The following is a 15,167-nucleotide window of genomic DNA, read 5'->3' as shown; positions in this document are numbered from 1 at the left end:
ATGCAGCACATCATTGGTTAAATGAAACAGAGAGTAAATGTTTTGACTGTGGCTTTTATGGTGATTATTTAACGAGATAACAATGAGGCTGGTATTATAAAATCAAGACAAAAAGGACAAGGTCACCAAGACTGAAGTTGCTGTAATGAGATATGTCAAGGCAAGGCTTTAGCATAGTGTTTAACCCTTGCTAACCTCATCTGTGCAGTAAGGACATTGGATATGGGAAACGTTGTAGCGTATAACTGCTCGGAGATGGAAGCCATGATGCCAGTAGGACAGAATGTGGCCACAGAAGCCACGGATTGCCGGGGGGACCAGCAGAGTGTCGTTCATCGCAGGGCTTAGGGAGGGGTGAGGGAAATTTTTTTTAAAAAATGAACAATTTACGAAACAAGTAAAGAGTTTCGTTAACGACACTAGAGAGGGGTTATATACCAATTTCCAGGAAAATCTGAGCAGCATTAATTCAGACTGAGTAAATTTGCAAGAAAAATTAAATGATGATTGACTACTCTCTACTGTGCGCCCAATGCTCTGCCCAGCAGCAAGTAAACCTCCTGGGATAAGCCCTTTAAGAGGTGAGAAGTGTTTTGTTTTTGTGATGTCTTACATTTAGTAACCCTTTAAACACCATAAAGTTTTCCACTTCCTGATCTGGTTACATGTGATCCTGACAGTCATATGACATGACATGGACTTTAATAAGGTGGAAAACTATGACTGCAGTTGTCCCATCTCGTGACCCCGGACATGTGACATGACATAACATTTAGTGCACTGTCACTGGCTTGTACTATGTGTGTATGGTGCCCCGTCTCATAGCTTCCTATGTATACATAGAAGACATAAGGATTCTATAAGCGGTGTAAGAGACAGGTTATTCTGTAGAACTATACGGGGTATACAGGGAGCTTAGGTCTGTATGGTTATCGTGTTAGAAGGAGCTAGTCGCTTCTCTCCGGGAGTGAAGGGGTTACTGGTGAGCTCCCTGCCTGCGTTTTCCCACGGCTGTCTCCGGACTCCACCCCCTCTTTCTGCATTGTGACGTCAGAGAGCTGGAGTGAAGCTGCCCACAGCCTAACAAGACGGCTCCTGGTGCGCATGCGCTACTCTGCAGCAACTGGAGGCTTCACGTCACTTGGTCAGGCTGTGCTGCTGCAGGGGGAGGCGAGATCTGCAGAGGGTGACACTGACCTGTGCTGTACAAGGAGATATATATATATATATATATATATATTGTACATACATACACATATCTGTGCTGTACAAGGAGATATATATACTGTATATACACACATATCTGTGCTGTACAAGGAGATATATATACTGTACATACACACATATCTGTGCTGTAAAAGGATATACATATATATACTGTACATACACATATATACAGATATAAACATATATCTGTGCTGTAAAAGGAGATATAGTGTACATACATATATATCTGTGCTGTACAAGGATATATATATATATACTGTCAATACACAGATATATCTGTGCTGTACAAGGAGACATATATATATATATATATGTATATATACTGTACATACACATATCGGTGCTGTGCAAGGAGCTATATATATGTATACTGTACATACATATATATATATATATATATATATATATATATATATATATATATATATATATATATATGCTATACCAGTGATGGCTAACCTTTTAGAGACCGAGTGCCCAAACTACAACAAAGACCGCTTATTTATCACAAAGTGCCAACACAGAAATTTAATTTGTGATTTATACTCCTTTCTCTGTCACAGCTTTCACTGAGAACACCAATAAAGCAGAAAATAATCCCAGGTAGAGCAGTCGCTTTAAAATAGCTCTGTGCACAGCAAGTCCTGGGCTGTCTGTGATTGCAGGAAGATACCTGGAGTCATCTCTGGTGATGGCCTGAGTGCCCACAGAAAGGGCTCTGAGTGCCACCTCTGGCACCAGTGCCATAGGTTAGCCATCACTGTGCTATACTATGAGACACACTCTTGTATACAGTATCAGCAGTATACTAGGAGATACACACACACATACATACTGTATATATACACAGTATATTTCTATATGTCCCCAAATAATTGCACTGTGGCAATATTAGTTTTTACTCCCCTCTCCCAGATACAGACATGATTGAGAAGCAGCAGTGTAGCATTGACAGGATAAGAATATTTTAGACATTTCATCCAGAATCTTGTCTTCATGCCAGAGGGGCACTGGATATGATGTTTATGTCACTATCCTGTATGTGTGATATGTATTATTACTTCTCCCATATATACATAATGTATATTTTTACATATCCGATACAGTTGTGCACAACCTTGTATTTGTATATTATTACATATCAGATACTGTATACATAGCTGATACTATCCTGTATGTATTATTACATAGCTGACACTATCCTGTATGTATTATTATAGATCTGATACTATCTATATGTATTATTATAGATCTGATACTCTCCTGTATGTATTATTACACACCCGATACTATCCTGTATGTTATTACATAGCTGATACTATCCTGTATGTATTATCACACATCTGATACTATCCTGTATGTTATTACATAGCTGATACTATCCTGTATGTATTATTACATAGCTGATACTATCCTGTATGCATTACTACATAGCTAATACTATCCTGTATGTATTATTACACATCGGATACTATCCTGCATATTTTATTACACATGTGATACTGTATGTATGTATTACACCTGTATATACAGTGTAGGGCCGGATTAAAGGAGGGGCTCATGGGGCTCGAGCCCTGGGGCCCCCACCACTTTCACTTTTTAAGGGGCCCCCACCAGTTTCGGACAGTCAGCAACTTAGCTCAGCTCTGTGCACAATGCGCAGCGGCCGGTGGCCGCTCGCAGTGCACATAGGGGTCTAGGATGACAGCTGTGTCAGTGAGACACAGCTGCCTTCGCTGGGGGAGATTGCCAAGATCGCCATTTTCTACAGGGGACTGGCGGCTATAGTCTACAGGGGGCTGGTGGCTATATACTACAGGGGGCTGGCAGGCTATATACTACAGGGGGCTGGCAGGCTATATATAATTCAGGGGGCTGTCAGGCTATATACTACAGGGGGGCTGTCAGGCTATATACTACAGGGGGGCTGGCGGGCTATATACTACAGGGGGGCTGGCAGGCTACTAACCTCCAAAATCATTGTTGGAAGGGCCCCCACCACCCTTAATCCGGCCCTGATATAGTGTATATCTCCTATCGGATAGTACACTGTGCTTTCTATGTATAGGATACACCACACATTACACTGTCCTGTCTTCCTAGTATGTATTATATACATGTGATCCCGCCCTGTACGTAGAGTCCATATAGTATATAGTATGTGTATATAGCGGAGGTGCAGGTGTCGCATAGATGGAGTAACCCCTTCCGTGCCGCTCCCCTCCCCCCAGTAGTGTTCAGCTTGCGCAGCAGGCCCCGCCCCCTGTGGTGACGTGTCTTCCTGCCTTTATAAGGCGGCGCAGCGGCACTGGAGCCGGCAGAAGGAGGAGAGGAGGGGGAGGTAGAGGACACTGAGGACAAGTAACACCAGCCCCTGCTCCATGTCCTCCTCTGTGTAACCTGCACCGTGTACATAGAGAGTCATATTATATATATATATACATTATATATACTACTATACATAGAGCCCATGGGGGACTACGGCTTCGGCTTGCTGCAGACAGCCGGCAGTGGGGCTGGCAGTGCTGGGGGCACCGGCTTGTTTGGTGGTGGGGGAGCCTTCAGGAGCAGCCAGCAGTTCTCGTCGTCGGCGGGCAGCGCCCTGTTCTTGCCCGGCTACCCGCAGGTGATGCAGGATGAGCTGCTGCTGGGGGTGAGCTGTGCCCCCGGGAAGCTGAGCAGTAAGAGCTCTCTGCAGCAGCAGGACAAGCACAAGAGGAAGGACTTCAGCCCCCAGGAGAGCTCTGCAGCAGCGTACAGGGAGGAGCTCAGCAAGCCTGGGGAGCTCAGTCACCGGCAGGGATCTCCCGAGCAGCTGGGTGTGGAGGGTCCTGACAAGCTGCTGCCAGCCTCCCCTTCCTCATCATCCTCCTCTTCCTCCTCCAGCTCTTGTTCTGCAGAGGAGGTGGCTGCTGCTACTACTACTACAGCCGGGGACACCCATGTGTCAGGATCTCCTCCATCTCTGGGTGGTCACCAGCTGCCAGCCAAGAACAAGCTTCAGATGGATGGGCACCTACTGAGCGGAGGCACCAACCTGCTGGGCAGCCCCTTCCCAGGATCTCCTGACTTACCCAACACTCAGAGCCCAGGTGGATCCAGCTCTTCTCCTTCATTGCCTGGGTTTGGTACCCCCTGGTCTGTGCAGACTTCCTCACCACCACCCCCTCCACCATCCCATATACCCCAGCAGCAGCCAGCTGCGCCCCACCCTGCTGGGCACAACCTGAACGCCCTGCAGAGCCCGGAGCCTGACAGCTACTACCCTGGCATCCCTTCTTCCATCAACCCGGCTTTCTTTCACAGCTTCTCGCCTGTGTCTGCCAACCCTTGCCCTGGCATGAACGTCCCTGGATTCAGTAGCCCTTTCTCGGCTCAGATCAATATCAGCCAGCAGCAGCAGAGCCGGAGGTCTCCGGTGAGCCCCCAGCTGAACCCCCAGCACCACCAGGCTGCAGCCTTCCTACAGCAGAGGAACAACTACAACCACCATCAGGTAACCCATCCACCCTACCCTTAGTCAAGCTTGTAAATGGCATACACCGCCTATAAATTCTCTTATCGCTAAATGTAGCAATGCCAAGAGGTCTGTATAACCAGAACAATCACTCTCATCATACAGTTTCGGGTTGTCAACCTCCACGGAACAGTGCAAATTCATTGCGTTGTATCACGTCTGTGCACATATAGGTAACTGTGGGTCTAATTCACATTTATGGCCATATTTTACCCTAAACGGATTATGTATCAAATATTTGCTAGATGCTAGTCTATAGGAATGGCGTTATACAAGTCCCCTCCTGAACGCGTACCCCCCTCCCCATTGTTACAATGCCCCCTCATTCGCATTCGTGTGAAGCCGAGGCCTAGCGACCCCAGTCACCGTCACCTTGTGGTGATCATTCGTCACAATGTGTTATTTGTGATGTCTTCTACACATAGGAGGAGGCAGGTTCTTATCTGTGGTGTGACATCTGTGCGTCTTCTCTTACAATAAGTGGGAGATTAAGGCTGGATCACTGGCGTCTTAATATTTCCCAGATACATAGACAAGGGCTGAGCAGAGGTTTTCTATTCCCTTACATAAGACTGCAGGTGCACCATGGTAGAGTGAGCTCGGCTACATGGGCAGCCATGTTGGACCCATGTCGTTGACCATATGTTTATGTGTCACATAAGATGAATCACAATGGCTGCTATGATATACGGTTTATTGAGCGACACTAGGCCCTCGTTACATTGCGGTACACTGCGATACAATGTAATGACTGTTATTACTACGGCAGTAGCGCAGCCCTGTCATACAATTTATACCGTATAGATCCACACAACGCTGCTCGTACATGTACAGTAATAGCTCCTGTCATACCAAGCTTTTATTACAACGTGTGAAAGTCATTTTCCTCCCACCTCAGGCAGTGCTGCTTTGTGGTCAATCTAGCTGCCATCTTGTGTGTGCTGAGTGTATATATGTGTATATATATCTATCTATCCTGTAGTAAATTGTATGCTTGTCCCCTCTCGTACAGGATGTGGCTTTGAATCCTGTGTACTCTGCTTGAAATATACCTCATATTGTCTGCTTATCCAATATATCCGGTGTCGTTGTCCCTTTTAGATATGTTGTCTGTACGGTATATTATATTTTCTGTCAGGTTTGTTTTTAAGCTTTACTCCGTCCCGTTTCGTAGGGTCAAAAATAATGAAAGTCTATATTTTTCCATAATGAGTACATTATGTGAGCTTCTAAATTTATACTATCTATATATCATCTCTCTCTCCTATCTCTTTCTCGTATATCTATCATTCATCTTTATCTATCTCTGTCATATACTATATCTCTACTCCTATCTATCTATATCTTCCCAATCTCGGATTTGCCATCCAACGGTCATCTATGTATCTATCTGCTCTATATCTACTATCTCTCTACTATCCCCTCTCTCTCTCTGTCATATACTATATCTCTACTCCTATCTATATCTTCCCAATCTCGGATTTGTTATCTATCCATTTATCCGCTCTATATCTACTCTCTCTTGTCTATCTTTCTATGTTCAAAGTATCTATCCATCCATCCCTGTTCTGTGTAGGCAGTGTATGAGGCTCTGCTCCATCTGTCACCTCTCTAGTACTTGGTGCGGAGCCTCCATGACATTCCTGGCTCAGGCCTGTGACTATTGTTCACACCCAGCAATGCTCTGACATAGGTCACTTCTGCCATGTATATTTATGTGTGGCCACTTATCCTGTAGGCCTCAGCGGAGGATAAAAAAAAAAAAAAAATCTTACTAGAGGCCATTAAAGAAATCATATTGTGTCTTGGTCCCATCTGGATGGACATCGAGCCCATAAATACATGGGGTAGATAATAGATGGACACATAGCTGCAGAGAGATGGTAGAAAGATATTAGATGAGTACATATCAGAGGACATAGTCAATGGAAAGACAGACGAATAAGAAGATATTAAGACATATAGTGGAAGAGATGGATAGATAGATAGCTAGATAGATAGATGGAATGAATGGTCATTAAAGCCCAAAATAACTAAATGACATCTCATGGATATAGATAGAGAAAAAAATTTGAAGTGAGGCACCAAGGATCTGAATGCCAAATGAATGGTAGATATATACGGAGATAGATATCGCATTATAGAAACTGATACATAGACATTACTGTAGGTAGACTGATACATAGAGATGCAGAAAGATGGCTAGATAAGATACTGGAGAAATACATAGATATCAGATCCATATAAGATAGAGACAAATATAGATATATTATGTGACACGGATACATAGATATATGGATATTTGGTAGGTCTTAGGTAGAAGAATGCCTGAGATCTATGGACAGATTCTAGATGGATGGAAAAGTGGATACATGCATAGATATTACATGGATAAAAGCGATGGAGAAATGGCTAAATACATAGTTAGATCTGATAGACGACTGATCCGATAGATCTCCTAGATGGATACATAGAGGAATAGATATTAGGTAGGTAACAGACAGACATTTTAGATATAGAGATATATAGATGGCTACTAAATGGATAGATGGGCACATAGATAAATAGATATTAGGTAGATATGGGATTGACAGATGCAATCCCATATCTATCTATCTATCTATAGATAGTGACAGAAAGATGGCTGAGATGTATAGACCGGTACTAGATGGATGGAGAAATGAATATATACATAGATATAAGATTGTGGAGTAAAGCATAGACTAATAGGTACAGTATGAGATGGACAGATATAAAGAAAGATACATACACAGGTAGATATTAGATTGGACAGATATAGATGGATAGAGACATAAATATTAGATCTAAGATATGGCAGTGGATGAATACATAGTTATGAGTTGGATGCAGGACAGATATAAGATATATTACATGAATATTAGATAATGATATAGATAAATACACAGATATAAGATATTAGATGAGTAGAATTAGATGGATGAGTTTCCATCTTGTGATGTTTTCAGTATTTGGGTAGTCTGGGTGTCGGTGGTCCTCCCTGTTGCCCCCTCACCTCTGCTCAGGGGGTGCATGTCCTTTTGTCTTTGCATGTATTAATAGATGTGTTCGGCTTTGATACACGAGGGGATTTTGCAGGACATCACAGAGCCCGGCATGTAGTCCTCTCCGTCAGCACAGGGATTAAATAGCATTCACAATTTGGAAGTGAACAAGGGGTGGGTAAAGCCTTTAATACCCCAATTGTTTTTCCCCTGTGTTTTGCTGAGGTAAATCTTACAGGGTACAAACCCAGCGTCATGATGTGCTGATGTACACAATGTCCGCCTATTTACTGGGGCAGTGGTTCAGGTCAGATGTTATATACGGGGTTGCCTGTACCCCTATGTACATACGCTAGGCACTGGATGTAGCAGAGCTGAATTGGTTATTTGAGTGAAATTCATTGTTTATTGAGCTCTGCTACATTTTTTTTTTGCCTGTATGGATAATAATAATTCTTTATTTATATAGCACACATAGATTTTGCTGTACAGTGCTTCCCATATAAGTCCCTGTCCCCATGGGGCTCACAATCTAATCAACCTACCAGTATGTTTTGTAGTGTGGGAGGAAACCGGAGGACCCGTCGGAAACCCACACAAACACAGAGAGAACATACAAACTCTTTGCAGATGTTGACTCTGGGAATTGAACCCAGAACCCCAGCGCTGCAAGGCTGTAATGCTATCCACTAAGCGCACATGATAATTGGGTGGCAAATCATTTGACTTATGACTAGCCCAAAAAATACACAGTCTAATGGGGCCATTTACATAGGATAGAAATGATGGCCTAGTCATATACGTAGAACATGGGGTAAGTAAATAGATTTGTACCTAGTAATGCTGGATGGGGGTGTCCAAGCCTAGACATGAATAATGGCTTCAAATTTTACAGGAGCAATGATAGATGCTGTCTGCCAGAATGACAGCTATTCCTTGACTCTTTTATTATATACTTGCATGCTCAGGCCGACTTACAGTATATTCTCATGCGTGATCCACAAAAGTGGAAAAAAAAGGACAGCCTCAAACTTTTTCCTCCAATTAGTTGAAAAAGACTGGCTGGAAAATAAAGGGTCAGTATGTTATTCTTGAAAATCATGGATAGCGTACTGTGGGGAAAAAACGATATGTGAATAAACCCTTAATCTGAGATGAGTCACTGTTTGAGGCTGGAGAGCAGAATCACTTGAAACGCCCAATTTATCATTTCTGTAGCTGCTAGATACTGTAGTATCTCTGGTTTTAGAGAAATCACAGATGCACAATCCTCATACTTTCTGAAAGATGAAATTGTATCTTTAATATGACACAAAAGCCTGTTTTTAGGTACTATAGCGCTGAAAATTGGGGCTTCTGAAGTGACGCTACCCATGCAGCCTCTAAAAGTGACTCGTTTGAGGCAAAAATGACTCTTCTCAGATAATTTGGAGGAGATTTCTATAGTAAATGGGAATTTATGAAATTCACATAAGAGGGAATTCCAGAAATTACATTTTACCTGAGAGGGCTGGTGATAATCGGGTAAAATATGGTGACAGAAAATGTAAACCAAAATCTGCATGTGACCTATAATGAAGGATAATTGTTTATTCTGAAAAAAGTCCATATATGACCTTCTCATGCAACTATATGACCAGAACGTATCCAAAAAATATCACTCATCCTTCCATCTCAGTATGGCGTGCCAAAATCGGTCATCCTATAAGCCCTAATGTACCCACAGGGATGTGACTGCTTTCAGGAAAGCAACAAGGGGTTAATCCTCTTTTGGCGTTCGCTTATCAGCGTCCGAGAATAGAAGCAGATAAGGGTCACCTCTAGGCCGACAACCTCATCTTATTGTGGTTTTTCTTAGCGCTCTCCTATTACCGGATCAAAATCTACTCAAATGTGTCCCCCTAAAATCTGATCATTGTCCTGGTGGGCGGTGGTTATGTTATACATTATAACCACTTGTTCTACGGATCATTACGGGTAGTGAGTGCTGGGTTAACACTTTGCAGCCCATTTATGATTTGGTCACGTCCGGTTTAATATGTTACAGATCAGACCTGAGATTTGCCAGATTATAGGTTACGTCCTACATGATAACAGGGTAGCTGTCTATGATCCCCATATACATTGCATTGTTGGAGAATCCACTAAAATGAAGAGGCTCAGGTCCAGCATGTCCTAATAAATGGACGGATCAGCTGCCCCCCCTCATGAATATTGTCTCGGTGGTCTCCCTAGGCAGATTATTTTGAGGTCTGACCACCTTCAGATGTTCCCCGTGGGCTATTAATGGACGCTTTTTATAGATGTGTGACGACTTTGGGTTTTTTAATTATACCCGTTTGGACGAGCTAAATCTTTTACAGGCAGCAAAAATGATCCTGGTGCAACGGGGGCGGCTGTGAAAAAAAACTGATGATCCTTTAATCCTTGGCATTAATTTTAGTTACTGTTCCAAACTAATCACCATCCTCTCTCCCCCCCCCCCCCCCCCCCAATGTCAGACATGGAGCGGCAGTCACTTGGGCTCCGTGTCAAAAATTTCCCTAGCGGAGAGAGAGGCTTAGTTTTCTCTAAATCTTTTTCTTTGGCAGCGTACACACACAGTGGATAATAGCCTGTTATCAGGAGGTGACGGCTGGGCAACGCAGAGGGGTTTTCTTCTTTATTATTTTTTGTTCTTCGTGAGGGGACGACATACACAATATTTTTTTGGAATTTGTGGAAAATTCTTCAAAAATGCCGGTTATAGAACTTTATTACTAAAGTTACTGTTAAAGGAAATCTGTTATCAAAATCCATCATGATAAATAAGGGACATTACTCATAGATTCAGCAACCATGACTGTGGTAATCTTCTTATATTTGTTATCCATGGCTTCCTTCCTTCTAAAATCAACTTTTAAAATTATGCAAGTGAGCCTGTAACGAGAGGCCCACTGTGCTGTAGATTCACAGGCTGTTACACTGTGTGCTGACACTTACTCTGCTGCAGTCAGAGTTGCACGGCATCATACAATGTGGGGATCTGATGTTGTGTAGGGATGCATCACGTCCCACTTCTGACATTCAAGCACCCTAATAGGATGCTAACAGGGTTTATGGGGCTGGATTATCATTTGGAGAGATCTTTGATACCATGTATTCTTGCAATTGTGTATGAGTTGCCCAAATCTTATCAGATTCCATGATTCAGACTATGAACAAAAGCCCACAGAAGAACCAAACCAACTTAAGCATTCTACATTTTTGTCGATCATTCATTACATGGGGGCATTTAATTGGCGCACACAGATTATGCAGCGCTGCACAGAACTTGCCAAATCGGTCCCTGTCCCCATGGGGCTCACAATCTAATCAACCTACCAGTGTGTTTTGGAGTGTGGGAGGAAACTGGAGGACCCGTACGAAACCCACACAAACACGGAGAGAACATACAAACTCTTTGCAGATGTTGACCCTAGGACTGGAACCCAGGTCCCTAGCGCTGCAAGGCTGTAATGCTGACCACTAAATAAGTAACTTATTCCTCTCTTTTTGTGTGGCTGAATCAAGCATTATTATTATTATTATTTTTTATTATTATTATTATTATCCCCATCCACAGGATAGGAGATAATAATCATAGGCCCCATTTACACCCCTGTATGGGGGCCCGTGATCTGGCCATACTCCCGGCTGTGTTCTATGCCTGGGATCCGGTTTGGGCGATTATGAATGAGGTCGTAATGGTGGGATTTCTGAGGACCCCCACCGATCACGAGAATGGATCCTGCCGTTCTCAGGAATCATTGTCCCCCTTTCTCACTAATTATTAGAGTTATAGGTGGATCATGCGCCCTACTACTCCTTACAATATTACTGGAAAAGTGGGAAATTGCTGAGCGCAGCACCATTCTTGCTGTGTTTGGCAATTTCCGATACTTTAGTAGGATTGAATGGAGCAGTAGAACATCTGCTTCCGATCTGCCGCTTCATTCAAGTAGTAAGACCCTGGTTCTCATGAAAGTTGGGGATACGTTCTCATGTTCATATTGTTATCTCCTTTCCACAAATCTGGGTATAACAATCTTATCAGGAGAACGGATCCCCAACCTGGTTCCGGTTCTTACTAGTGGAATGAAACTTGTACTAAATGCTTTCAGGAATTCTGAGAATTCTAATATTCCGAGAATATAGTAGTGTAGGATTCTTCAATAGGAGCTGATAACTTTTGCGGCCACAAAGCAATTATCTATCTTATATGGATTTGGAAATCACGAGGAGGAATTTACTTCCGGTTCTTGCTTAGCAGAGCCCGGTAGCTTGTACGTGATTGGGGCCTACTGATATCTGCAGCCTCACTAAGGTCATAGTTAAAATGATACCCTGCCTGAATTATAGGTCCCAAAATAAAATGTCTGTCTCCGGTATGTAGGTGACAAGTAGCATATAAAGATAGAACGCCTCGAATACAGCACACAGCACTCACTATGCTCCGCCACTGACCACCGCAGAAACCTACATTTTCCTAGAAAGCAAACATTGGGAAACATAGCTGGATTATAATGTATACAATCTGATCTTTGTGGAGGAGACCTGACGTTAGGAGGGCGTCTATGTGGATAGGAAGGGCCTGGCACCGACATCGGCTCACATTTCAGAGGTTTATTCATATTTCATGTTGGCTAGCTTTTCCTGTATGCTCTTTTTGGCTCAATAAAATGTATTTATGGACTCCTATAATTATTGTATTTATGGTAATAAGTCAGTTTATTGCAAGTTTAGATTTGCCCTGTACAGTCTTCCAGGGTTTGATGACACAAGTCTAATAGGACGGAGATGAAATGGCCCATAAGATGACCTCTTGGATGTCATAGTTCCTCACCTACAACACAAGTTGTAGTCCTACAGAGCTGACACCTTTTAGGATACCACTTGCTAGCAAAGGGAACCGCACACTTCAGAGCTAGTGGTGCTCAACCTAGGATTCTCAATCCGGTTTCATCAATCCCGAAAAACTGGGCACACACAATCATATGGCCCATAGGGCAGCTATACAACTCACAGTCTTCTATTTTGCTGAGTATTGTGGGTCCCACCAGTCGGGGCCTCTACTTATCAGACATCTTGTTCAACAGCCACATTTTCCTGAAGAAGACTGCTGAGAAGAGTGTTGGGACAAAGTCATAAGGAAGTCACATGCCCTCTGGACCATCCCTTTTCCTAAAATATACCCATGCTAGGAAACTGAATGCTGCCTGAATCTGAGGTTTAGCAAGTTTTACTTTCTGTAGCTCCATTCTGTTCTAGTTTGGGGTGCCACGCGATGATGTATGTATTTGGGCAAACCGACAACTCATTGAAGATCCCCGATGAGGGTGAGCATCGCTTTTACTAAAATATACTCATACTCGGGATTAGAATCCTGTCTGGATCTGAGGTTTCGCTCATGTGTTGTGCACCTTTTACGTTCTACAGCTTTATTGGTCGAGTCTTGTTGCCTATCTACATACATTATCTCATGGTGCCCAACTATGACCAAAATACAACTCAACTGATGGACACACTTGAAGTTTTTAGGTTCATCCTCCATTTTCCTGAGCTATGCCAATGCTGGGGAAGTGATTCCTGCCTGTATCTGAGGTCTAGCCCATGTGTTGACTCTAGTGAGAGTCTTGCGCCCAACCATTAAAAGTCGGAGTTATGGTGCCCACCTATAACGGAACCAAGACTACCATCAACGCATTTGAGATTCCCGATGTTGAGTTACAGTGAACAACATATATATACCGCCTAAGTTTTGCGTACCTCTGTGTATTGGGACTAGTAACTGATCACTATGTGGGCACACCAGGTGGCCCTCCAGGTGGCCGCCACCACTGATTGATTACAATACAAAACCGGTTGGCAGAAAGCTGTGCGTGCAACTGCTAGGAGTTGGCACTCGACCATTTTGTTGTACGAGTCCTTTTCCTAATCTAAGAAGGTGGGACTCTGAGGAATTTATTGTGCCCCTCTGGCTGGACCGCATTGTTGAGGATGGAGGAGGTGAGAATTAGGTAAAATAATGTAGGAATCTTCTAGCACATTGCAATAGTTCTCCTCGGCCTGTGCCAGGGTAACGTCACAATCTACTGCCCGTCATCTGTCATCTCTGGATTCTTTCATAATTCTTCAGTACAATATGACACCCACAAAACTCCCTCATCAATTACTCATTCACGCGGCACAGTTCTGTCTCCTCGCCAAGTGTTGAGTCTTCTATGTGTTAATGTTCTCTATTTATGGATCCATAATACACCCGTCACATGCCTGGCACCACCTTGCTGTCTTTCTATATACTTGTATATATACTGTATACCCAATGTATATTATGCTTGTGTACACTGCACTGGAATAAGCTCTACCACTAGTTTTTCAGGAAATAATAACACAACTCCTGTATCAGTGTAAAGGGGCTATCCACTTTAAGTAAATTTCAGCAAATAATTGACATTGCTTGGGCAGTAGGAGGTTATATGATTTTTCCCATACATTTTCTGTATCAATTTTTCAATTAGATCTCTGCTTGTTGGCGTTCAACAGGAAGCTTTGTTGTTTACTTCCTGTGGATAGAAACTAGTCCTTGGTCATGTGATGTCACACAGGTGCACGACTTGTTATATCAGAGAGTAATCAGTTGTGTGTTATAACGAGCCGTGCACCTGTGTGATATATAGTGACCAGGGATATAACAAGCCGCACAGCTGTGTGACATGATATGATCAGGGATATAATGAGCCGTGGACCTGTGTGACATCACATGATCAGGAATAAAATGAGCCGTGGACCTGTGTGACCTCACATAACTGCGGATATAACGAGCCGTGCACCTTTGTGGAATCACATGACCAGAGATATAACGAGCCGCACATCTGTGTCACATCACGTGACCCGCGATATATAACGAGCTGTGCACCTGTGTCACATTACATGACCAGGAATAAAATGAGCCATGGACCAGTGTGACATCACCTAACCAGGGACATAATGAGACCTACACCTGTGAGACATCACATGACCAGTGAAATAACGAGCCATGCACCTGTGTGACATCACATGACCAGGGAAATAACGAGCCATGCACCTGTGTGACATCACATGACCAGGGATATAATGAGACATACACCTGTGAGACATCACATGACCAGGGATATAATGAGACATCACATGACCAGGGATATAATGAGCCGTGCACCTGTGTGACATCACATGACCAGGGATATAATGAGACATACACATGTGAGACATCACATGACCAGGGATATAACGAGCCATGCACCTGTGTGACATCACATGACCAGGGATATAACGAGCCATGCACCTGTGTGACATCACATGACCAGGGATATAACGAGCCGTGCACCTGTGTGACATCACAT

At 43.3% G+C, this 15,167-nt stretch overlaps 1 protein-coding gene across 4 annotated transcripts in view; it reads left to right on the top strand.

Moving 5' to 3' along the window:
* The first annotated feature begins 3,542 nt into the window (after window positions 1-3,542).
* Window positions 3,543-15,167, top strand: part of CPEB2 (cytoplasmic polyadenylation element binding protein 2) — a 58,813-nt gene continuing 47,188 nt past the window's right edge. For all 4 annotated transcript variants that reach the window (XM_072126068.1, XM_072126066.1, XM_072126067.1 and 1 more), the window contains exon 1: window positions 3,543-4,723. In XM_072126068.1, the coding sequence (XP_071982169.1) occupies window positions 3,698-4,723 (1,026 nt within the window). In that variant the 5' untranslated portion in view covers window positions 3,543-3,697. The remainder of the gene's footprint in view (window positions 4,724-15,167) is intronic.

This window comes from Engystomops pustulosus, chromosome 1, assembly GCF_040894005.1.
Source record: "Engystomops pustulosus chromosome 1, aEngPut4.maternal, whole genome shotgun sequence".
Lineage (NCBI taxonomy): Eukaryota > Metazoa > Chordata > Amphibia > Anura > Leptodactylidae > Engystomops > Engystomops pustulosus.
This window is presented reverse-complemented; position numbering and strand designations above follow the sequence as displayed.